Here is a 26,518-nt window from a genome sequence, read left to right as displayed (position 1 = left end):
TCTGTGACTGTTTACATCAGATCAACATGCTTTCTATAAGATATGTGTTTAGACCAAACCAGAGTGAATTATTATAATTATATTAATTATAAAATTATATTCTTATTCTTATTCTTCTTCTTATTATTATTATTATTGTGTATTAATAATAATAATAATAATAATAATAATAATAATAATAATACACATCATATATACTTTATATATAAACTATTATTTCAAATAAAAATAATATTACTAAGATCAACCATAATAGTTTTTTTAATAAAATATTTTTTACATAAATAACAACCACAATGGTAAAAGACACAAAAAAGAATTCAAATCATCAGTGCCAGTAAACACACAGGAGCATGTGGGCGGAGTACACATCGTTTAATTAACAATCACAATCATAAAACACAAACAGAAAAGACAGAAGCTGCAGTGTTGATGACAGAGCAGACACGTGCACACGGAGAGCTTGTCTATAAGTGCTTGAACAGACTCTCTCCGCGCTCCCGAGCATGTGCACGCGCAGCCTAGTCACAGAGTACACACACTCACAGAGTACACACGTACACACACGTACACACACACTATGACAGCAGTGCTTCTGTGGTGGGATTTGGTGGCTTTGTGGTAAAAGCCTTGCCTCTGGATGCAGTAGGCGCTGGTTTGAATCCAGCTTGTACTCGGTAGGTTGAGTTGAAATTATACACTTTTGTGATGGTTAAAAAAAAAAAAATAAAACTTCGTTATATGAAGGTGAAAAGGTCTATAAAAGATTGTGCTAGTGTGAGATCCTGTGGCTCATGTGGATGAGTGTCACCTCTGGGTTGCGAGGTTGCTGGTTCAAACCCCAGCCAGGACTCCAGGATATGAATGTGGTTGGTTCAGGAATCGATGCTGATGGTACAGGACAGCCAGGTGGTGTGTACTGGTGGAGGGGGGGTAACATCCGGGCAGCTGCCCCCCCTGGGTCATGGCTAAAGTAGGAAGGGGTTATGGTGCTTGGCGAGTGAGTGTCGACTTAGTTTTGCATAATATAGGGGCCACTGCAAAAAACCTAAGTCGACACTCACTTGTCAAGCACCATAACCCCTTCCTTCTTTAGCCATGACCCAGGGGGGGGCAGCTGCCCGGATATTACCCCCCCCCCAACACACTGCCATCAATTCCTGAACCAACCACATTCACATCCCGGAGTCCTGGCTGGGGTTTGAACCAGCAACCTCTCAACCCAGAGGCAGCGCTCATCCACATGAGCCACAGGATCTCACACTAGCATGAGCTTTTATAGACCTTTTCACCTTTATAAAACTGCCCTTTTAACTCCACCTTCTACATTTCTCCAACCAACAAACCAAGTACACGGACAAGCTGGATTTCAATTAGCACTCTCCAACTCCTAAGGCAAGGCTTTTACCACAAAGCCACCAAATCCCAACACAGACACACTGGTGTCGTAGCACCTTTGTGTTTTAAAATGAAACGCATGGAAAAACCCACAAAACATTTTGGTCTCTTGCTTCATCCACATATCCATTGTATATACAATATATATCATCTCCATCAGTGAACAGCTGATAACTTCAACAAAATAGACTTCATGAGAAAACTGTAATGAATTTCCTGGTTACACAACTGCACTATTTGATCATGTAGCACACAGTTATAGAAGGGAGTGATTTATAATCACGCTATCCGTTTTCACCCAGATGAGGATGGGTTCCCTTTTGAGTCTGGTTTCCTTCTCACATCGTCTCAGGGAGTTTTTCTATAATTTATATCCTGAGTTTATATATTTCTGTAAAGCTGCTTTGTGACTATGTGCACTGTTAAAAGCACTATACAAATAAAATTCAATATATATATATATATATATGTGTGTATGTGTGTGTGTGTGTATTTTATATTTTCTATAAAAGTCTTATGTGAGTATTATGTGTATTATCTAAATAAGGCCTCGAAACAAAGATGCTACAGAAGAAAGATACTAAAAAAAGATGACAAAAAAAATTGAAAATTAAGTTTTGAGTTTTGTTTCATTTATTTTCTGAAATTAATTGAATAATAGTTTTAAATTAAGCATTACTTGTAAGTTGGTAGCTACAGGATTACAGTTGTTGTAAAATGGCAGCTACAAGATCAGTCTTATAAACTATTCAGTTTGACTGGAGCAAAGAGAAACATATTTTAATTTTCTGAAATATTATTACTTTATGTTATCAGGTATCAAACAACTTCTGCATCATTTTCCACAGAACCATGGACTTAGTTCACTTACAAATGTTAAATGTCATAACCAGTTACGACTGCACCAAGTTACTGCACTTTATCAGAACAGAAATGAGGCGACAACATGAACGGTCACCACTAATATTTTCTCCTTCTCTCCTTCTTTTTTTGGAAATTCCCGCTCTGGAAGATTAAATTCCCGTATCTCACAAGTCTGAGTTTAATGATTGACCTGAGTGTATTGTGTTTAATAAGCAGAGAGAATGTCCAGGTAAAGATGGGGTTATTTAATGACATTGATGTATAGGAGAGAATGTCAGAGATCTCAGCAGTAAAGATGGACAGAACCGTGTTCTACTTGCTCGTCGTATTTCTGCTGATGCCGGTGCCGAGCGGTCTGCAGCAAGCGGAAACTCATGGAACACGTCAGGATCCGTGCGGTGAGGTGAAGCTGAATGAAAGAAACTGAGAGTCTGAAGAAGGAGAATAGACTACACTATTTAACCCAAACATTTTCAGTCACTTCTAAAACATTTGAATTACATTTTCTACTCTTTTTTTCCCCCGAAGCTCAAGCAGGTGAGCTGCTAGCCCTGAGAGAGAGTGTGAAGAAACGAAACATATTAACACACTCACACAAACAACAAACCAACATTTAGCCCTGATGCTAATTACTGAGAATCTGCAGAAGAGCTTTAAATAAGAACTAACACAACGATCAACACTTACAGCTCTGAATATCATGATGTTTAGCACCCAACTATTATCATTTTTAATTAACATCTGTAGTGTTAGATGATTCTTATGCTGCTGAATTCATTCTCCTGGTGCTGAATTAACACATACAGTTAACACCTCTTCAGTGACGTAGTAGTTAATTAACATGTACAGTATGAGGTTAAATGGATTTGAGCAGACTCTTCTGGTGCTGAATTAATACTTACAATTAACACCACAACAATGATTCTAATCACCATCTATAATTTCCAATTAATTAACATCTAGACTTAACATATAGTGTCATTATAGTGTTACTTTCACATAGAACAACCCTTACAATTTTTAACACCTACAATCAACACCAATGTTACTATTTCAATGTTTAGTGCTATACGAATATAACTGTAACATACACTGTTAAATGACGGGTTACTAATTAACACAAATAGTGTTGAACTAACACCTAGTGTCACCTTTACAAAGGAAACCATTACAATTATTAACACCTACAATAAGCGCGCACACACACACACACACACACACATTGCTAATTAATTAACTTAATGAACACATACAGTGTTAAATAACTTTACACTTTATGAACTCATAAGATTAGCGTTGATCATCAGTCTTGAATTCAGATTTGGAATTTAAAAAATTGTATGTCTACATGATGCCTGTGTTGTGTTAATTGCTGTGCACTGGGTTGACATATTGCTCGAAGATTGCTGATTGTGCCTATTATTATTATTATTATTATTATTATCATCAAAATGCATTACAGATGTGCAAAACTCATGAAGAACCATTTTACGAGACATAAATAAATATCTGGAAAAAATACACCTCATAATAAAAATAACACTATGAAATTATGAAAAATAATAGCATGATTTATTCTAAATATTCTCCCAAGTTTGAGTGGCTTGATTAAAACTTGTGTGTGAGAATGAAGCAGATAATAATACACACTGCACACACTCAACCCATAAATAGATTTTAGGGGAACAAACAGATCACACACCTGATGTTGAACAGAAACTCTGAGTCGACTTTAGAGCAGAGTCCGCATGAGGACTGTGCTGGAGTGAGAGGTGTGTGTGTGTGTGTGTGTGTGTGTGGAAGTGGGCAGCTATGCCTCACTTTTGCTTGTATTAGAGTCTCATGACAGCCAAGACGAAAGACAGAATCGTTGCACACACACACACACACACACACACACACACATGTGTATGGAGCTCTAAAACCCTCTTAATTCTCACACTAACCATTCCTCCTCCTCCTCAGAAAGGTAAAGCTCATGGTATTTCATAAACACTTGACTCACTTGGCCATCGCAGCACTGTGTGGCCTCTGACAACACACACACACACACACACACACACACACACACACGCACTTACTATTCTAGCACTTTTCATATTTGATCACCAGGCCATTAACTCTCCACTGAATTTATTATTTATGTTTATACCACAGTGCTGTTTAATGCTCCATTCTGATTGGTCAGAAGGTGCTGATTATTTGCTCGTAACCGTCTGTATAAATCCAGTAAAACACCTTTCTGATGAGAGAGATCAGCGGCCAGACTGGTTAGGGCTGACAGGAAGGCTACGGTAGCTCAAATAACCACTCGTTACAACCATGCTGAGCAGAAAAGTATCCCAGAAACACACAACACAATGTTGAACCTTGAGGCTACACCAGCAGAAGATCACAGTGGGTTCCACTCCTGTCAGGCAAGAACAGGAATCTGAGACTACAGTAAGCACAGAGTCACCGAAACTAGGCAGCTGAAGCTGGGGGAAAAGACCAGGTGACATTTTTCGACCACTTTCTTTAAAGTCATAAATATAAAATGACCAAGAGTCACAAAACTTTCATTAAGTTTATGTATGCAATTCCAGTAAATTATTTAAACTTGACAGTGTAATCAATCCATATATAAAATGTCGGTAACGAATTAATCAATTAATTAATCAAGGTTCACATAACTTAGCTAATATCCAATACTGGCGATTAGTTCTCTTTTAGAAAACTGGCCGCCATCTTTAATTACACGTAACTCCCAATAGTACTAAAGCAAAGCATTAAAGTTGAGCAAACACACTGGCAGGTAGCCTTGTTTTTGTATTTTCCTCGTTCACAAGCCATAATTCACCAGTTCGCACCTGAGGAAATTGAAAAACAGTCTGTCTTATAAATTCCCCTCAGTTACAGGTTTTATGACATTTCAGTAAAATGAGAATTTTATAACACACATATGAGCTCCCAGGCTGTTAGCTAACTAGCGTTTGCCAAGCAAATACTGCAAGAGCTTTTATAGTAATTATATATACACAGTCCAACATGGCACCTGAGGAAATTAGCTATGATTGGACGTCATTGCCCTGTTACTAGGTGTGATTAACGTTTATTGCTCATCCTAGCGTAAACAGTAGCATGTATCAGGGGGTCATAAACATCAGAGTATCATATATCATGGGTGAAACAATATAAGAACAATATGATCAGACAATATACAAGTACTACTCAATATTACACTTTCTGCTACATTACAGCAGTGGTTCTCAAAGGTTTTGTAGCCAGGGGCACCTTTATCTGTAAAATAAATTCCACTAACCCAAACAGAGTGATTTATTTCATAAACATTATTTAAATATTTCAAATTATATTTTTTGGAGCCATAGAGCTTTCTATTACTGAACATCTATTACTGAATCACCAGTAGAACCCATTAGGTCCGAACTGATAGGTCTGAACTGTGGGTTGTGATTTTCACCACTGTAACAAAATTTAAAAAATAAATTAAAACATTTAAATAAAAAATCACACCACCTGGCTATGCTTCAGGGGTTCTCTGAGACCCACTTTCCTTCCTTCCTTCCTTCCTTCCTTCTTCCTTTCTTTTTCTCTCACTCCTTGTTTGTTTCTTTCTTATAAACTTTTTTTTTCTAGTTTTTTGAACTTGTGCTAAAAGAATGTATTACTTCATGGTGCTGTTGCTGTATTTGATATGTCTAAGTCAAGTTAGTATTTGGTTCACTTTTATTTGAAAAAAAAAAAAGAACAACCTTGAGACACCCCATTTAATTAGCCACTCTCTTTATTATTTACGACTGGAAATAGACTACTGGAGCGCTCACAAGGTAAACACAGTGCGTGGACGCCTGCAGCTCATCACCAGCTCTCCGGCAGTGGCGCATGTGCGCTGTTCACACGTATTATGACAGTTGGCTCTGAACCTCTGGCGTGTTAGGACAGAGCTGGAGCAAGCTCATGCCCTCTCAGTTGTTTCTGTTCTTTTCTAATCCAATAAACAGCATGCATGTTATAGAAACATGGTTAGGATAGGGCACGTTAATCGTAATACGGGTTAAAAGGGACCCAAAGTTTAGTATCCGTTGGGAAATTTCCACTGAGATTTCTAAAATAGGTGGCTGAGATATGCAAAATTCATGCCGCAGGACGAGGAAATGGTTTTTACACTTTCCACCACTGGCTGAAAGACCGACAGTCTTCTAAAATGGTAAGTGTTAACAACTTATTTTTCACCCAAAAATACATTTTCAGCCATTAAACCAATTTGAGTAAAAACCCAGGATTTTATCCTATGCACCAAATATTTATTGTTCATATGCATCCATGAAAGGTTCAAAACAGCACCTTTTAGGGTAAAAAACACTTGTCATTGGACTGGCATCCTCAAGAGTAAGCCTTTGGATTGTGGTGTACATTTGAGAGGAAATTTACATTGTTTATAGTTTGGGGCATAAAAATGTACTTGTACACCACATTTGCACTCACAGAAAAAAGGGTACTAAACTGTATCCTTTCCTTGTTGCTAAGTTGCTACCATCATGTATACCTTTTACCTAGTAAGGTGCATGTAGTGTACCTTTAAAGCTTTACTCTAAAAGGTTACTATGATCCAATTATTTATCTTACTTTACTGCATACTTTAACTGTATTCCCAGATGAAAAGATACATATTAAATACAGAAAAGATCAGCAGCAAGGAAGGGTACAGTTTACTACTATTTTTTCAGAGAGTGTGTATTCTGACTTTGGCATAACAAAGTTAAAAACTGAATAAAAAAATTAACAAATCAGACTTGTGTTTGTTTCTGGTTCGAGGTAGAATCTGAGTTTGAGTTTTATTCAAAAATGAAAGAAATTTAATATATTTCAGATTAGCACTAAGATGCCTTTGCCAAGACTGTTTGGCATGGTTTCTAAAAACAAAAAAGGAGGTGGTATTAAAATCATTTTAATCATAAAGAATAAGCCTGTCTCCAAAAGAACAGGACACATGAATCATGTGAGATTGTTTGAAATGGCATTAGCTACAATACGGCTGTGACGAAGCAGAAGACAAATTAACCATCACCGTGGAGTATCACCCAGACACACTCTATTCCGGTTAAATAAACCAAACATGGCAGAGGGTTTACTGACCCACTTCAGTCCCTACTTTTGGGAACATGCATTTAAGCAATAACTCGGCACTCCAATTTAGGAAATGACTTCAAGATCATTTACTGCACAAGCATGATTTTGTCACTTTTCTCATGACAAATCTGCTTGAAAAGTTGACACATTTCCACCAAAATCATTGCACTAACGTAATGTTTTTTAACCCCACTGTACGTGAGTACGTGGCAAAACAGCTGTCTAATGTACATCGTGTGCACAGGGGAGAAAAGACGTCACCAGCAAACGTGAAGCTTATTTCCCACAGATGTGCCCAGTTATTAAAAGGCAACTTATCTTAAAGCAAATGTGGCCAGGTTAATACATGTCCGAGTCAACATGGCCCCGAGTACATCAAACAGACAGGGTAAACGGAAGATGCTTCATATTCTTAATGAGCTTCACCGAATTCATTTGGGAGACGGCAAAAAAAATGACAGCGGAAGGTCGCGGATCTGGGTTTCATTTTAGGAGCTGTTTTGACGAAATGCTGAGCAGCTGAAGTGACAATCAGATGGAATATTGCTTATCTAGAATGAGGTGATAACATGCATAGATAGGTTGGGTTTATTGGGCACGAAAGGTTTTAAAACAAGCAAGTCCTGTATGTCAATATTAATATCCACGTAAGCCTCCGATAATTAGGACAGGGTACTGGCATGCAAGTTTTTACCCCTTAGTCTTGGTAGATGTCAAATGAAACAGATTACTTCAGATTAAGCACACTTGGTAATACTATTATGTTTTTGCTGCTATTGAAATTGTTCTTTGGTAACTGATGGTTTAAATTCAAGTAAATCAGTAGTTAGCCAATGAAAGCGTAGCAGGTTTTGAAAGCATAGCACGTTTTGATGGGAGCTTGACGGTTGTGTTCAAATTCCAGCGCTGTCAGTGTCCCATTGTTACTCAGGTGCTAAGATCTATGCTTGGATTGTATTGTAATCTGCCTCACTTGTAAGTCATGTTATATAAATGTGTAGGAGTGAGAGAAAAGAAATCAAGAAGAAGAGAGGACCAGTGCTCTTATTTCAGTGTGGTCCTGATAAGCCTTTACAGGCTCCCCATTTTAATCACTTAACATAAAACTTACCTGTATCCTTTTTCTTTCTTTCATCAGAAGAATGAAGAATGACCACATTTTCAGAAAGCCGGTCATGCCAAAACCCCAACTCTCTGATACTCCTGAAGAATGAGCCTTTTCCTCAAGAACCTCATGTTGCATCTTGCATGGAAACATGAGCCACACCTGCGAATCCCAGGCAACCAACACGACAGTAGATCTAGGTCCACTGGGGGGCCATCAGCCTTGGGAAGTGGTTCTGATCGTTCTTGTGACTGGCACGCTCTCGTTTATCACCATCTTGGGTAACCTGTTAGTGCTCATCTCTTTCCGGCTCAACCAGCAACTAAGAACCATCAGCAACTATTATCTCTTGAGTTTGGCAGTGGCTGATTTAATCTTGGGCACAGTATCAATGAACCTCTACACAGCCAATATCATAATGGGTCGCTGGATGTTGGGACATCTAGCATGCGATCTCTGGCTAGCATTAGACTATGTAGCTAGCAATGCTTCTGTTATGAACCTCCTAGTAATCAGCTTCGACAGGTACTTTTCTGTAACCCGACCCTTAACGTATCGAACCAAACGGACACCCAGAAGAGCTGCGGTGTTGATCACGTTAGCGTGGGTGGTATCATTTGTACTATGGGCCCCTGCGATCTTGTTTTGGCCCCATTCAGAAGGAGCATTGGAGGACAAGGTGAACTGCTCTATCCCCTTTCTAACAGTGCCTTCTTTAACCTTTGGAACGGCCATAGCTGCTTTCTACCTCCCTGTCAGCATCATGATCATTCTATACTGGCGAATTTACTGGGAGATTGAGAACAGAGCAAAAGGACTTGCCAAGTTTGTCGGGTCTGTTGGTAGCAGTCAGGGTAGCTCACTGAAGATACCGAACAAGTGGTCCAACAGTACCCGAAGCAGTCTCAGTAGTTCCATTGAGACACATCCCAGAAAGGGTCCAGAGCTGGCCAGGAAAACATCAGTTGGGTGCTTTCCTGCAAGACAAAAGCAACTTCCTTTGGTTCCAGGAAATCTGTCCATGCTGCCACCACCAAGTGAAATCAATTACAGGGAGGCGTGCAGCAGCAGCAGCTGGAACATTGAAGATGAGGATGACGACGATGCTGCAACATCTTCGACAAGTGAGGAAGAACAAAAACAAGACCACCAAACAATGACGCTGTCTGCATCAAATCCTGCAGTGATCAAGCTGAAGGATCTGCAAGTAACATCAGAGTATCAGCAGGAAATTCCAGCCTTATCTGCCCAAGTTGCAGATCCATTATCCAGCCAACCCTCCAGACCTCTTTCACTGAAAAAGAACAGACTGCTGGACCTCAGCCTCCACAAGCAGCCCAAAACCAAAAGGCGAATAAACATGATCATTCGAGAAAAGAAAGCAGCACGGACGTTGAGCGCCATCTTATTGGCTTTCATCCTGACATGGACTCCATACAACATCATGGTCTTGGCTTCTATATCGTACTGCGTCCCTGAAAAGTTGTGGCATCTGGGATACTGGTTGTGCTACGTCAACAGCACAGTTAACCCCATGTGCTATGCTCTCTGTAACGAGTCCTTCCGAGCCACTTTCAAAACACTGCTACTTTGTCGCCGTGGAGATGCCAGAAAGTGGCAAACTAGTCACCAGAGCCGTCGTGCTTCCCTGAGGCCGAATAAGTCATGTAGCACAGTGTGAATTACAGTTTTCAAAAGAACTGGAGTCTGTTTCTAAAGCTGCCCCCTCAGAGGGTTGCTCTGATTGACTGGACATCTGCAGCCCCTCGAGATTTTGCAAAAGGCATAAAAAGTTTTTAAGTCCACAATAGAGCTTGGTCTGGATAATGCTAATTTGTATAAAAACATTCCTCAGCCTCAACATGAAGGGCCAATGCACTGAACAACTTTCTCTTGTTTTTGACTTTTTGCCAGATATAAATGACAGGGAACATTTGGATATTTTTGGTCTGTTTACTGAAGCACTGCTATGTTATGTTTTTCGGAATCTGTGCCCAACTTTTTTCCTCCATCATCTTACAACGTATCTGCCTTGTGTCCTGCCTACCAATCTAATGTCTCAGCTGTGTGCCATTTTAAAAAGAGAGATGGGAAAAGATGACTAAAATAACAGCTGCTCCTCTGTTTCCTATACACGGCCCCTTTGAACAATGTAGCCAAATTGTTCCACTGAGAAGATTTTTTTCCATTGGCGGTATTACTCGGGCAATGCTACAGCTCCTTCCTTGTTATGAACTCATAAGGAGATATATGATACAAAAATTATTTAATAATTTAACAGAACTGTATGTTATGAGCATGTTATACTTACGTTATACAATATAAAAGGCATCTAAAAACTCAGTAAAGAGTCATGATCAAAGATCAGTGTTTGCTTTCCATGTCATAGTGAACAAGAATTAACTGACTCAATCATAAATGTAGGGCTGCAACAACTAAACAAACAAACCGATAAAATTTGATTTTAAAAAATGGTGGCGAAATGGATTATCCATTAGCTAGTCTGTTATGAAGCATGCTGTGGCAGCACTACACCACTTCACTTCATACCAATTACCTAGTTAAACTAGTTGATAATTGCTACATCAGTTCTTCTACATTTTCTTAAAATCTCAAACATATATTTTGAATATACACTATATGGCCAAAAGTTTGGACACCTGACCTTCACATCCATATGTGCTTGTTAAATATCCCATTCCAGATTTATTACCTCTTTGCTGTAATAACATCCACTCTATTAGGAAGACTTTCCACCAGATTTTGGAGCGTGGCTGTGTGGATTTGTGTTCATTCAGCTACAAGAGCATTAGTGAGGTTAGGCGCACGTCTTCACGGAGCTTGCTTTGTCATGCTGGAACAGGTTCAGGCCTCTTAGTTCCTGCGAAGGGAAATCTTCCAACGTTGTGGCAAAAGTTTGCGGAAGGCCCACATATGGGTGTGATGGTCAGGTGTGAAAAGGTTTAAATAAAATGTTTTTTGTCTGTAGTATAGTATATTTCAATTGAAGGATTCGTTTTCTGAAAAACCTACAGAATTTAACTTCGGTATTAAAATCCTTATACTGATACTTAAAAACACAACAAAATAATACTTTTTTTTGCACAAGCATTTAAATCTCACAGAGTCACAGGTAAGTATAAATGTCGATTTAGTAGAGTATAAATATAATAGTCAGTGCTAAATAGGTTTTATTTTCCTTGGAGAAAAAGAATTCAAGATTTGTACCACAAAGCAAAACATTCCATCATGAATCAAACCACTTAAAAACAACCTGGCAAAAATAATTGACAAAAAAAAAAAAAAATTAATGGCCACTGTTTAAAAAAAACAAAAAAAACAAATAGCTGTACTAACAAAAACTTGTTACCTTTATTTACTGTGTTAATAATGGTTAGTTGACTACTGATATAACAGCAGAACTAAATATTACAAAACTTTCCCAAATAAAGATTGTTATGTTGAGTGCAACAAGAGGCGAGCATAAGCGTAAGTGTACTTTGATAAGTGGTACCAGGTAAACATGCATATGGTTAAACAGTTCTAACTGTAAATGACACTAGGATACGGTCAAAGTGACAGGTGCTGGAAGCAATACTCAAAGTACTGCAGGTTGACTAAGTAACCGTCTTGACAAATAACACCATCATCTGAACAGACAGAATGTCGTGTACACCATTTTGTCCATTTTTAGAAATCAGGCCATATTGCATTTCATGCTAAACAGTGTGTCAGTACTGGATTAGCTAGTTCTGACAAGAATCTAAAATCTACAAGAAACCAACCTGAGTTGTGAGCTGTTATTCTCAAATCCACGAATCTTGCGTGAATTTACATTTTAATCGATTATAAGCCACAATGTCTCCTGAGCCATCTTATACACTAATACACTACATTTAACTTTATTAGATCCTTGAGGAAGCTATATTTAAATTTTTTTACAAACTAAAGAAAAAAAAAATACCAAAAAAAAAACATTTTAAAGGATGAACCCTGCGACGACGGCGAAGCATACGCATCGATGGCACTGGCGGATGATGCTTTCGACATAAAGAAATAGGCTTAATACCGCTAAAATAATAACCAATCACTTTTTATAATCTCACTTTTAAATACATCACACCTTTATATGCTTTACAAATATATAAATATACAAAAAAAAAAAAAAAAAAAAAAAAAACAACACGCTACCATTTGTCTTATTACGAACAAGCATGCTGATTGATTTCAACTATTACTGGGCGACTAGAAACGTAACCGGTGTGAAGAGTAGTCTACTGATGTTAGCTAGTGTGGGTTTTGGTGAATAGTTCGAGCAGCTGAAGGAGGCGTTTACTAATGAGCAGAGTCGTCTACTGTCAGAGCACATTGTTAGACAGTTTGGGTTTGGATTAGTCAGTTATAGATACTGTTTTTTTTGTTTTGTTTTGTTGTAAGATTAATAGTTGAAAACAAAAAGCAGTGGGTAGTTTAAAACTTGGAACTGTGTAACAGTCATATTGGAATTAAACCTGCCAAGAGGAGGGATTCGTTTTCCATTTTTCATTATCTTTTCTCGTTTTTATCCATTCATCCCTCCCTTTCCTTGGATAAATAGGTTAACTATGTTTCCCTTTTCTGGTCCCCAGCATCTCTCTCTCTCTCTCTCTCTCTCTCTTTTTTTTTTTGTTTTAAACCTCTTCCCTCACTCATTGAGAGGCCACATAAAGAGCTGGGAACCGAGAAGGCAGGGCCAGTGTTCTGCGGCGGGTCCATCACGACGGGGGAGCGTTCTGGTTCTGGTATATGGAAGCCTTCTCTTTCAGCAGGTCCAAACACAAATGGCAGCTCCAGCTTCCTGCAGAGCGGACGGAGAACGGCAGGGTTAACTCTGGGTAGACGGACAGTACGGGAAACTAGTGTGCTGTAATGCGCACGTGTTATTACCTTCAGGAGGCTCCGACATGGGCGGGGTGAGGCAGTACATATGATAGCCTCGGTCACAGTCGTCGCAAAAGAGCAGCTGGTCCTGTGGACAAGCAGGAAATTATAAATTACCCACAATTCACCTGGAGGACTAACAAGGAATATACGGTCAGGTTTGTCAGTAAAATAAACACAAGAACATATGATTTAGGATGTTGGAGACAGACAAAGTTGAAAAAAAATTTGTGATATTACACCCTGTTCAGTAGCTAGCCTGCTAACCGGCTAATTGTTTGTTACTCCGCAATTTATTTCATTACGAAATCATCTGTACGCCAACTCAGCTAAAGTACAACTTTAGACATGTTCACACGTGACCTCAGTACGGAATAAAACACTATTAACTATTAAAATAAAACACTAGTAACTATGACTATTAACAGACCAACAGGTTGATTTTCCTACAATAGCACAGCTCGAAGTGTTTTATTCCTCTTACACCACAGCAATGACTATTTTCTTTAACTTTAATAAAGAACAACTTGTCTTGATTTTTATCCATTTATAGTTATGTTTAAGGTTGCGGAACGTCTGCGAAACAAGTTAGTTCCTGTTCTCACTGACGCTATAGCAGCTATAAACTGTTGACGTTAATAAAACCAAAAACCTTGTCGTGTTACCAGGAAATTTTTCACGGTTGAAAACTTACTGACTGTTACGAAGCTCTGACACTGGAGACTCATTCCAAAAATGAAAACCTCACCATATCAACAACTCTTTATTAAAGAACATTGATTATTACGCTTCGGATTATCCCGAGAGTCCACCATCCAGGAACTGGAGCCATTACTACAGAAACTACAACTGGTGTGGTATGTGTGTGTGTGTGTGTGTGTGTGTGTGTGTGTGTGTAGGGGGGGAGATGAGGGGGGCTAGTCGATCAAACATACATCGTTCTCCGATGTGCCGCACATGTTGCAGCACTTGCACTCGATGCACTGCCAGCGGTACGTCTTCACCGCCGCCATCATCACTGGGGTGAACTGCAGACACGAGGGATGACCTGAAGAACGGAAAGAAAATGGAACGCAAAAGAGAGAGAGAGAGAACAGACGAGCAACAGTGAACAGTTGTGGTGAAAAATAGCATGATCAAAATGCCATGCTGAATGAAAGCTAACCGATAGACACCACAGCAGATGAGCCACACTGGTTTTTGGAATTAGGGAAAGTATTCTTTGGTTACAGAGGTATTCTTTCGTACCGGAGCGGCCGCAATCGGAGCAGGACACCAGCTCTTCTGATTGGCCAGTTTTCTGGTTCATGTTGGAATCACCCAGACAGAAATCGCAGTAGTTGTTGGGCAGGGCCAAACCATCAGGACCCTTCTTAGGGGCGGCTAGAGAGAAAAACAGAAACTTCACTACATTATATAAAAGTAATAAATCCATCATACACTTTATATTCTTTAACATACAAGAATACAAATGTTACAGCAGTCTCATGGTCTGTAGTATTTCGTTTTTGTCCTGTTAAAAGTAAGCGCGCCTAAATACTATATATCGTGATGAAATCGAAGATGTTTTCATCCAAAAATCTACAGCACTCGTGCTAGAGCCGAGTGATATGACGATGTAATGTCATTATCCTAATAAATCATGTCACGATACACTTTTATAAGATTTTACAGGTATCGTGATATCTTATAACATTTTAATTTTTTAATTTAAATAATAGTTACAAACTCTGCTCAAAAGCAGCTGATTAGATGTTATTATACTATTTTGAATCTTTAATACTGTAAAATGTTAAAAAAAAAAAAATTCCAGATTTTTCCACCGTTTCAATCATAAATAATATATTTGTGTAGAAATTTCATTATAGTAACAACTCTGTACTGTGTTGTTTTTAATGCAACACTATTTTCCTGGCAGTTTATTAGCAAACATGTCTAATGTATTATGATGCATATTGTGTATCGCAGAAGTATCATGATACGATATTTCAACGATAATACAAGAAGACACCTAAAGAAAGGCGAGGCGGCGGAGCTAAAACGAAACGTTTCACAAACCCGGAACAGGTGTCGTGATGTGTAGGATTAATTCTTACAGAAAATTAACTAAATCGTAATTATTAATATTTATATTTTATTATATATGTAAACTCAGCATGAGCTCCTCACTCTTAGGCTCCTCAGGTGGGGGCGGGGTCTGCTCTTGAAGCTCCGCCTCCTCCTTTTCCTCCCCTTCCTCCTCGGCTAAATGAGAGTGGGTGTAATGGTAGCTCAGTCCGGGCCTGTTCTTGTAGCGCTTCCCACAGACTACACACACACACACACACACACACACACACACAAAACCTATTTAACATCTCCATTTAGTCATTTTTCCCCCTTACAGTGTTTTGTTCACTCTTCACACACACACACACACACACACACGCGCGCAAACAAACACACGGGCACATTTTGATACACACACTGTTAACACTCAGAACTTTTCATTGTCTACGTAAACCTAGAATACATCTAAAGCCTAAAATAAGTCGGGGGGCGGCTTCTGCAAAGATCGTGGTTTCTATTCCTCTCCTCTGGGCTATGGGAACAGCAGTCTGAGTCACACACACACACACACACACACACACACAAAACACACACGCCACACTTTCTCTAATCCCATGCTTTTTTTAAAGGTTTAATCACATCTCGCCTCGCTGAACTGTATCGTTACGTATCCCTTAAACATCAAAACACAAACACAACACAAGTGACACAAAACAAACACAAACATCTCTTTCTCGACTGCACAAACTGGAATCACACTAATACATTCATAAATATTCGATTTTTTCCTCCCTTGCTACAATTAGTTTAATCATTCTATTGTCATTCCATACAATCATTCCCCCACCCCCCCCCCCGCGCCCCCCAACACACACACACACACACACACACACAAAACTAAATTGACCATGCGTTATTTTTCACACTCATAAACAACCTCTTAAACTCCAAGGAACCACCAGTGGTCCCGGATACACGTATTGCATTGAGAGAGGCATCATATGAAAACTGTGATTCTCTTACTTCCTGTAAAATTTATCAAACTGTTACATTCGTAATACTCGTAAATTCATGAAGAAATATAAAATTTACATATATATATACACCCTGGAGGATGAGAGGTTCGACTTCCGCTTAGCACGAGATGCAACAAAATATAGAGGCTTGCGTACATATTCACCCCCGATGAAGCCAAGGGCAACGCTCGCCGTGATGCTACCACCACCATGCTTTACAGTTGCAATGGTGTTCTAGCAGTGTTGGGTTCAGTTCCAGATTCAGTAACGCTACAAAATGTGGTGTTGTTCAAGGGAGGGTGAATACTTACACAAGCCACTTTATTAAAGCACTAAAACATGAGCAGGTCTTATAAGCATTCACTCTAAGACACACAAACACACACAAATGATCAGATCTAATGGCAAAAAAATTAAAAAAAAAACAAAAGCAGAGGTGCTATTTCAATCTAAGCAAAGGAGTGAAGAAGTGAGGAAGGTTTGATAAGTGACAGAACAAAGAGTAGTATTTTTAGCAGAGAGCAAATAAAGAGAGAGACATTAAAAACAAGGAGGACGGAGAGACGGATGAGGGGAAAGACGGACAGATGAGGACTGGGGCAAGGTTTCAGCAAAGCAGATGCGTTCACACAAAAATGCAGCAACGCACCCCACGAAGAACGGAAGGAAGGAAGGTAAAAGGGCGCAGTAAGAATGACACAAAACGAGGAGTTGCTGTGTCAGCGTCGTCGCGTGACGTGTCCGTTTAATTACACGATCTGATTTGGCTGAGGGTTAGAACCCAATGCCTTCAACCCATCATGAACAAACAAACTCCAAATACTCGTTATTTATGCACGCAGCCTGAATTGCAGAACTCAGATGTCAGTTGGCGAATGTTGCGCCACATTTGAGAAACTAGTTTGGAAATCGTGTCAAGGGTGTTTCCTGCCTGAGGCCCACGTCTTCTCCTAATCTCAGAGCAGATCAAAGCCTGCTCTCTGCTAAGCGTGCGTGGATATTACGCTTTTATACCACAATACGATTTCTTTCTCATATTACAATATTTACGTGACATGTTCATAAAATTTTTTATTGCAAGTTACATATTTTTTCCGTAAAAGATATCGTTTCCATAAAAGTGTCATTCTTTAAGATATATAAAATTGTTAGCATTTAGCAAACTGCTAAAATTCAACTTCAGGATGTGTGGTTATTAGAAAATAATCAAGCTAAGGGATCGTAATTTATTATTTTTCTATAACTGCATGTTCCAATGTGTTTAAATGTTTTTTTAAAGAATAACATGTACATTTTATCAGTTTATAGTTACATTTAACGTTGTAGAACATCCACAAAACAGGTTCCTGTTATCACTTATGTTACATCAGTGATTTCAGTATGATTTTTTTTTGTGCTGCTGTGTGACAGATGTTAGAACATTAAACAATTAAAACAGCAAGCTAACATGTCCGGTGTTTAGTAACTGGCCTAGCTAAAGTAGCCAGCGTACATAAATAAGAATGTGTGTTTATTTGAAACTCGCAGCTTTGTTGAATTTCTCTTATTCATAGCAATTTGCTAATGCCATGATCTATATATATATATATATATATATATATATATATATATATATATATATATATACATATATATATATATATATATATACATATATATACATTTAATGCTTCGAATATTCGTGAAACAAGTCAGTTCCTGTTTCACTTACATTATATCACTCCAGCGACTTTAACAGCAGCCTTTACTGCCACATGCCAGATTTCATAACACTAAAAGATTAAAGTTTAAAAGCTTAAATTCAGTTTAAAAAGCAATCTAACTTGTAATCCGACATCTTTTTTTCTGTCAATCTGCTTTGAAACAATGTCCATTTTTAAAAGCACTTAACTATATAAATGAAATTTTATTTAACGTCTCGTGTTTGGTAAGCAGTCTAACTGCAGTTACGTGTTTATCTGAAAGTAGCGCGTTCATAATCAAGAAGCAAGTCTTGTAGTAGATGTATGATTACTGTTCCTGCATTTATAAACTATTATTTCTGATGCACCGTAAATATTTGTGGTGCAACTCAAACTCCAAACATATGGTTTGGGACCAACTGCACACCCTGACTTAAATAACAATAATAATAATAATAATAATAATAATCAAAATAATAATCAATGCACTTGGGGAAAAAAATAAAAGAAAAAAAAAAAACATCCATTCACAAATCAAGCAGCGGGCAGAGAAAGGCAGAGGGGAGAAGCAGGGACAGGAAGTGAGAGAGAGAGAGAGAGAGAGAAATATACCTCGTTCAGAAGTTTTTGAAATATGCTTTTGTTTGAAAGTGTCTGAAAGAGAGAGAGAGAGATAGAGAGAGAGAGAGAGATAAAGAGAAAGAGCGAGAGAGAGAGAGAACAGACAGACTCACAGAGTGACACTAAGAATCAGGAAAATAAAGAAAAGTCAAATGATCAAGTCTGAAGGACGAAGAGAAACAGGAACGTTAGCACAGCATCGTCACGCGTTTTAAGGGAGACGGAGGAGATCAAGAGCACTGTGAAGACGACCGTAAAAAACAACAAGTGTCACTCTACGTGAATTTTATTCTAAAATTGGATTAAAATAAATTAAACGTGATCTAGTGCTTGTTGACGCTGGTGCTGAATATGTGAATAAAGTCTTAAAGTGTAAAAACACACTAACTGCTAAATAAAATGAAACCCAGTAGAGACAAAGGAACAGTGTGATGCCTGCCATCTGGAGGAGAAAAGAAAAAGAAGAAAAAACTTCTAAGGTGACTTCTTTTGAAAAAAATAAAGAAGGATGAGAATACTTCTCCTCCTAGACCCGACTCCTCCTTATGAGGTAACAACAGTTCTCGTCTCGCGTGTTTTACTCTGAACTACATTTCCCAGAATGCCGTGCGTGTGTGTGAGAGAGAGACTCACTGTCGCAGGCGTAAGGTTTGTCCCGATCCTCGAGAGCGGCTGCTGCGTCCAGCTTCTTGCGAGCGCTGCTGACGCCCCGCCCCTAAACACACACGAAAACTACAATTAATAATCGTCAGAGGTCACATGATCATAACTACGACTGTAACGTCAATACGTAATAAATAACGTACGTCGTACTTTTACCACGTTTTCTGTAGCGTGCTATAACCGAAAAATATAAACAAGATCTACCTTTCCCTTGCCTTTACCGCGTCTCTTCGGTGTATCTTCTTCATAATCTTCATCATCCAGGTCGTCCATGAAGTCATCAGGTTCCACAATTCTCTACACACACACACACACACACACACACACACACACACACACACGCACAATCAGCAATAACTCTAAAAGCAGAAGTGCACACGTTTACAGGCTTCTCGCACAGCAGAGGACTGTTGTTTAACATCTCCGCTTCCTGTATGAAAGCTCAGTATTTCCACCACGCAGATAAAACGCTCGGGGCTTGCGTGTGGTAACCATGGCAACAGCGTCGCCGAGCACATTCAGCATGTGTCCAACCCAGAGATCACACTGCTATTTTAAACCCAAAGGCTATAAAACAGGACGAGATGAAAATAACATCACATCACGACACTTAAACATGCCACGCGATGTGCATCACGACGGAGAGGTTTGTTAACAAAAAGTAAAAGGCGCTGATTAAAAAAATAAATTAGAATAAAATCAAATTATACTTTTACATAACATTTACAAGATTTAATTACTTAAGACTGAAAATAAAGAACGTTTTAACGTTTTAGAGTGTCTTTTTTTTAACAGAAAAGTGTACTGCTACATAACGTATCACAATACCGATATCATCGTCCTGACCTACAATATACACTCAATACTGAGCAAAAGAAGGACAAGGTTTATAAACGACGTAAGCGAGCTCGCTAAATAGAAACGCTCTAATACTAATTTGGACAGCTAGGCAAAACTAGCTAATCTCTTTCTTCTATCAGTATTTCTAGATTTCGTTATACAGCTCAGGAAAGTCGGCCACTGCCGTACAGAGGCGCTTTGCGTTCTCTCAGCACCAACTGATGTCAATTCGATTCAAGATACCAGGTTCACGATTCGATATTCTCCAAATATTTTGAACAAAATTTTAATGATTATGACGGGAAATTATTTCTGAATCACAGACAACGTAAGACAGTGTGGAATTTTGTCTTGGAGGTTTGATATTGTAAACAAAACGTATTACAGGTTCAGTTTTCAGGTCTTAAAAATTAATAAATTCATTTATAAATGTATAAACTCTTAAAAAAAATTGATTGGTTAAATAAACAAAGTTTAAATTGATGGAATTGAGGGAAATGATCGATCGAAACAATGAGCTCCACACCAGCCCCTGATACGTCATTTTAACCAGGAACGGAGCTCCAAAGTCGGCTAAAATGCCCGATTTCCGCAGCCTCGTTCTCAGGCACTGGAGATGGCAGAGGCATGTGACTGGTGTCACCTGAAAGCTACTGAAGAGCTCTTTTTAACCATTAAAACATAGTTGGTTGGTCACTTCACAAGTGCAGATGATTTTGTTAACAGCGCATGAAATGGCTTTCCACGAAAGAACGTGAACATGTGATCAGCGTCTTCTCTCTACATTTTAACTCTATGGGTTGCGCAGATTGGGAGATTTTGAAACGGTGAAATTGCAATTAATAGAAGGCTGATTTGCATCATGGTGTATCGTGTCACGATGTATCGTTATAAAACTTACTCAACCCCGACTGAACACTGAAAATCAGGAAGCAAGCGCTAGTTAACTTCTTGTCGAAAAGCATTATGGGGCGAGTGCCCGTGATCAGGGTAGAGTTCCGTGTACGTGCTACTGCGTAAGTGGGAGTGTGTGAGTGAGAGAGTGTGTGTGTGTGTGTTACCTTCCGAACTCTGGTCGCAGGGTTGAGTCCTCCGCTCGTGTACTCATTGTGCGCAGGCTCCTCGTCGTTCGGCCTGAGCTCCAGCGCCGATCTCTTCTCCAGCGGCTCTCCTCGGAGCAGAGCCTCCAGGCTGCTGCTGCCGTCGCTGGAGCCAAGCATGTCCTTCTTCAGCCCCAGGTCCAACTCTACACACCCACACACACACACCCACACACACACACACACAATTCTGCTCACTGCATGAACAAATGTGTACAAAATCCTTGAATACTGTAGCTCCTGAGTGAGTACCTGACTTCAGGGAGGGGAAAGCCAGGCGAGGGTCTTCTGGAGGATGAGCTCTCCTCTTCTTCCTCCAGCGGCGGGCGGGGTACGTGTATAACTGGCCCGGAGCCACACCTTCTCACACACACACACATACACACACACACACACACACACATTAAAAGAGAGAGCGAGAGAGAGACCGATATTCACACATCATGTTTTTAGTGTGTGTGTGTGTGTGTGTGTGTGTGTGTGTGTGTGTGTGTGTGTGGGGTGTATATTATACCCGGTCCTCGGTGTCTCTTCTCCATCCAGATGTAGCAGTTGCTCTGAGCGACGCCGGTCTGCGAGTCGAGGAAGGGCATCCTCACACTCCTTTCTGCGCACAGACGGGCGTTATAGTTATGGCACTGCTCCAGGGCGTCTCTGTAGTACTGCTCTCCCAGTCTACACGCACACACACACACATTAAAACTTGTGGTGTCTTTGACGACATCTCTAGATCACCCTCCCGAAATCAGATTAAGTCAGCCCCTCCTCTCTGTGTGTGTGTGTGTGTGTGTGTGTGTGTGTGTGTGTGTGTGCGCGTCCCAAAACAGACTAGGAGTTTAATCAACACCTTTTGTGTGACAGGCTAATCAGCAGCAGGAGGCGGAGCAGCCGTCCAGCCCTTTCACTCTGTGTGTGTGTGTGTGTGTGTGTGAGATCCTGACAGCAGGAGGTGACATTCTGTTGCCGAGCAGCCACTCAGAGCCAGAAAGCACTCGTGAGAGGGCCAAACGAGGGACAGAAGAGAGGGCGATGTCACGAAGAACGAAGTGGAATGTCTCTTCCTTGAGATTTTCCTCGAGTAACAAAAAGGTAGCAAACCAGGAATGTTCAAATACTTCCCATTTCTGATACGATACCAATATCAGAGCTCTAAATAACGGCTGATACGGACACCCTCTTAGTACCTAAGCCCATTGTCGACGCAATTCTCTTCACAGAACGTCCTGTGCAAGATCTATTTCATGTCAACGTAGATAGTTTGTCTCTTGTGGGCGTGGCCTGTCCTTTTTTTTTTTTTTTTAAGTCCTGATGAGAAACATCAGTAACTATAACAGAGCTCTTACAGCTGGCTAGTTAAATAATACAGTGGTAGTAGATGATAGAATAAGATGAAGCCATGGTTATACATTTTTCTTCCATATTTGGGCGTCAGAAATAATAAATGGGAGGAACGAACGCTGTGAGCAGCGAACTGAAGAAACGTCGGACCGCACGCGCTACAGGTTTGATCCGAGGAATTGTTCGAGTCGGTCGTTTGGATTTACAGCGTCAAACCTAATATTACACAGAACTGAGAAAATCACATGTAGAAAACATACATCGCTTGTAGCTTTGTCGCTCGATAGTGTGAACGTCGAGTCAGTAAAGAAACCCACTCTCTTAAAGGTTCATGTGCGAGATCTGTGTCGTGACAGTCACGGATCGGAAAGCGTGTCAAACCCACACAGATATCCATCACGCACGTCGGAGCAAGATTAGAGAGAACTTTATACGTCCATATCAACCTCGACTTCTTTTAATAAACTGATTATAAATACGATTAGAAAGCCCTGGACGAACGGTTCACCGCTTTCACGCTTTAAAATAAAAAGGGAATTGTGAAAGTTGCTTGGTGAACCAAAATCATTTCCTGATTCGGGTCTAATCTCACTTCCCTCCTCCCCCCCCACCCCAGATTGAAGCAATTCACACTAACCATAGTTATCTGATAGCAAGAAAATCATCAGTGTGTTACAAAAAGAGACCAGATCAGAATGATGGATTCGTGTTATAATAGTGAAGTATTTAAAGCAGCAGGGCCATTTTCACTGGCGCAGAGGTCAAACACCACCACCTCATTCATCTGGTGTATGTCTTTATCAAAAATTACACTCAGTACTTTTGATTAAAATGTATGTGAGGTAGATTTATAGGCTACACTGTTAAAGTGGGAGGTAAAGATGAGGGTTTGTGCGAGTTAAAGCTGATATTTAGAGCTGGTGGTGCAGGCAGGGCGGCTTCTATTGCTCCAGGGGGGAAACACACACACACACACACACACACACACACACACACACAAAGGTTACCAGCAACTCTATTTCACCGCTACACCTTGAAAATAAACTCTTAATATGTTTAAAAATAATTCTTTTCATTAAAAAGTCACAAAAAGCTTCAAAATATGGCCCATTTCCCCTTCAAGACCAGCTGTTCTTTTCCCCACACGTATTCCGTCAAAAACCCCGCCCCTTTTTTACTATCCTGCGCTCTGATAGGTTCGTTCCACACTCAAACCAAAGCCCTCGGATCAAACACATCAAACCAGCCAATCACAGAACAGGGGGCGTGACACGACAAACCAATCCCCGCCCAGCAAAAGTGGGACTCGGAGCCCAGAATACGGGTGGGATAAAAATAACGGTGGAGGTAGCTTTTTTTTCTAACCCAGAGTAGGACATTCGGCTAATTCGAGCAACTCAGCCAACAGTGCGAGCTAACGCTAACTAGCTAGCTAATGTTAGCAACAAGCTACTACAGTGCGCTTCAGGCGTCGCTCGCTGTTTTAAGTTACGACCACTTACAAAAAGGCTTAAGCTCTTTTTAACACGCACTAAAGTGGCGCTAAAATGCTAAGGGCTCGCTTTAAAACCACGACAGCGTGAGAAATGTACTCACAGTTTGACAACATTCTCCACCACCGCCGCCATCTTGGTTCGCCTACGCTTGTACTGAGCGGGGGACGCCAACTGCGCATGCGCGCCAAGGCGGCCAGGGGTAGACCGGAAGCAGGTCACGTGGTTACGAAGGTCGCGCCGAGAAAACAATAATAATATTTTGAGCTTATTGTTTATAATAATTGTATTTAAAATATGCATTATTATTATTATTATTATTATTATTATTATTATTATTATGTAACATACTTGCAGATCAATATTATTTGAGCAATAAATATTATTATAAATATTAAATACAAAAATAAAATTATATTAATGAAAATGTAAATATAAAAATTACTACAATATTAATATACACTCACCGTCCACTTTAATAGGAACACCTGTACACCTGCTCATTTCTGCAGTTATCCAATCAGCCAATCAGATAGCAGCATCAGGACAATGCATAAACTCATGCAGATGCAGGTCAAGAGCTTCAGTTAATGTTCACATCAAACATCAGAATGAAGAAAAAGTGTGATCTCAGTGACTGTAACTGTGGCATGGCTGTTGGTGCCAGATGGGCTGGTTTGAGTGTTTCAGAAACTGATGATCTCCTGGGATTTTCACACACAACAGTCTCTAGAGTTAACACAGAATGGTGCGAAAAACAAAAAACATCCTGTGAGCGGAGGATCTGCTGGCTGAAACACTGTGTTGATGAGAGAGATCAGAGGAGAATGACCAGACTGGTCTATAGTAACTCAAATAATCACTCTTTACAACCGTGATAAGCAGAAAAGCATCTCAGAACACACAACACATCAAACTTTGAGGTGCATGGGCTACAACAGCAGAAGACCACATCAGGTTCCACTCCTGTCAGCCAGTAACAGGAATCTGAGGCTATCGTGGGCACAGACTCTCCCAAACCGGACAGCTGAAGACTGGAAGAAGACCAGGTGATTTTTTTCTAATCTTCAACAGTCCAGTTTGGGTGAGACTGTACCAATGATAGCCTCGGATTCCTGTTCTTGGCTGACAGGACTGGAACCCAGTGTTATCTTCCACCTCAAGGTTCGATGCTTTGTGCATGCTGAGATGCTTTTCTGCTCACCACGGTTGTAAAGAGTGCTTATTTGAGTTACTATATCCTTCCTGGCAGCTCAAACCAGTCTGGCCATTTTCCTCTGAACTCTTATCAACAAGGCGTTTCCACCCACAGCACTGTCGCTCACTCAGTGTTTCTTGTTTCTCACACCCTTCTGTGTAAACTCTCGAGACTGTTGTGTGTGAAAATCCCAGGAGATCATCAGTTTCTGAAATACTCAAACCAGCCCAAGTCACCGAGATCACACTTTTTCTTCATTCTGATGTTTGAACATTAACTGAAGCTCTTGATCTGCATCTGCATGATTTTATGCATAGTAATTGCTTTTAAACTAATGAATGAATACTAAAGGTGCTCATTTTTAATGCTCTTTACCTTCAACTAATGCTCTCTCTTCTTCTTCTTCTTCCTGTTTTTTTGGGAGGCAAACACATCCAGTCACTGCAGAACATCTCTGAGTATAAAATCACAGGAAACACTTGTGGCCTACTGCCAAAGATGAGTGCAGTTCTACAATTGGCCACATGGTGGCAGTGTTGTTGCATCCAGCAGCTCAGTGCAATAATATTGGAACCCTGCACTAATATGACCCTGATGTGTTTCTTAACATGTTCCAGATCAGAGAAAGTACTACACACTGACATAAAATCTGACTCAAAACTCTTCTCCTGCAGCCAGTGATCACTGCAGCTTTCAGAGCATTTGTTTTCATATTAACATATATATAAAATGTGTGTGTGTGATCATATGTGGAAAATTTCATCTAAATAAAAATAAAATCACACCCCCTGCATGCAGAAAATAAAGCTATAGAAATTCCTACATGTGAGAAATTTGTGAAAAATAACATGTGAAGTGTCACATGTGTGCGAATCATGTGCCTTTAATAATTAATAATCTTAATTATTTTATTCCTCCCCATACAGGCAGTCATGTGACCATCAGGGCATCATGTACTGTAATATGTTACTTATTGCATCTCTCTCTCTCTCTCTCTCTCTCTCTCTCTCTGTGCCATGCAGTGAGAGGAAGCTCAGCCATTAAAGGAAAAGTTCAGCCAGAAGTGCACACTTCAGCTTCACCTTCGCTGTTTAGGCCACG

At 39.9% G+C, this 26,518-nt stretch overlaps 2 protein-coding genes across 4 annotated transcripts; one reads left to right on the top strand and one right to left on the bottom strand.

The window, feature by feature from the left end:
- Positions 1 to 5,660: 5,660 nt before the first annotated feature.
- Positions 5,661 to 10,973, top strand: chrm1b (cholinergic receptor, muscarinic 1b). Its single transcript, XM_026921751.3, has 2 exons — positions 5,661 to 6,469; positions 8,531 to 10,973. Exon 2 carries the CDS (start codon positions 8,649 to 8,651, stop codon positions 10,176 to 10,178), a length of 1,530 nt encoding a protein of 509 aa, XP_026777552.1. The 5' UTR covers positions 5,661 to 6,469; positions 8,531 to 8,648; the 3' UTR covers positions 10,179 to 10,973.
- A 697-nt stretch (positions 10,974 to 11,670) lies between these two features.
- dpf2 (double PHD fingers 2) lies at positions 11,671 to 24,447 on the bottom strand. 3 transcript variants are annotated; one of them, XM_053230307.1, is made up of 13 exons: positions 24,323 to 24,339; positions 23,364 to 23,667; positions 21,903 to 22,063; positions 21,641 to 21,748; positions 21,350 to 21,534; positions 19,653 to 19,745; positions 19,419 to 19,500; positions 18,777 to 18,818; positions 15,587 to 15,724; positions 14,666 to 14,800; positions 14,353 to 14,465; positions 13,424 to 13,505; positions 11,671 to 13,334 (listed from the first exon to the last, which is right to left on the bottom strand). In XM_053230307.1, exons 3-13 carry the CDS (start codon positions 21,979 to 21,981, stop codon positions 13,252 to 13,254), a joined length of 1,140 nt encoding a protein of 379 aa, XP_053086282.1. In that variant the 5' UTR covers positions 21,982 to 22,063; positions 23,364 to 23,667; positions 24,323 to 24,339; the 3' UTR covers positions 11,671 to 13,251. The 3 variants fall into 3 exon arrangements, with proteins under 3 accessions (XP_053086282.1, XP_026777564.1, XP_053086281.1); XM_026921763.3 differs by lacking the exon at positions 23,364 to 23,667 and having other exon boundaries at positions 24,323 to 24,447; XM_053230306.1 differs by lacking the exons at positions 18,777 to 18,818; positions 23,364 to 23,667 and having other exon boundaries at positions 24,323 to 24,435.
- Between the last annotated feature and the right edge of the window lie 2,071 nt (positions 24,448 to 26,518).

The sequence above is a fragment of the Pangasianodon hypophthalmus genome, chromosome 27 (genome assembly GCF_027358585.1).
Source record: "Pangasianodon hypophthalmus isolate fPanHyp1 chromosome 27, fPanHyp1.pri, whole genome shotgun sequence".
Lineage (NCBI taxonomy): Eukaryota > Metazoa > Chordata > Actinopteri > Siluriformes > Pangasiidae > Pangasianodon > Pangasianodon hypophthalmus.
Note: the sequence above shows the minus strand (reverse complement) of the source record. Positions and strands in the feature narration are given on the sequence as shown.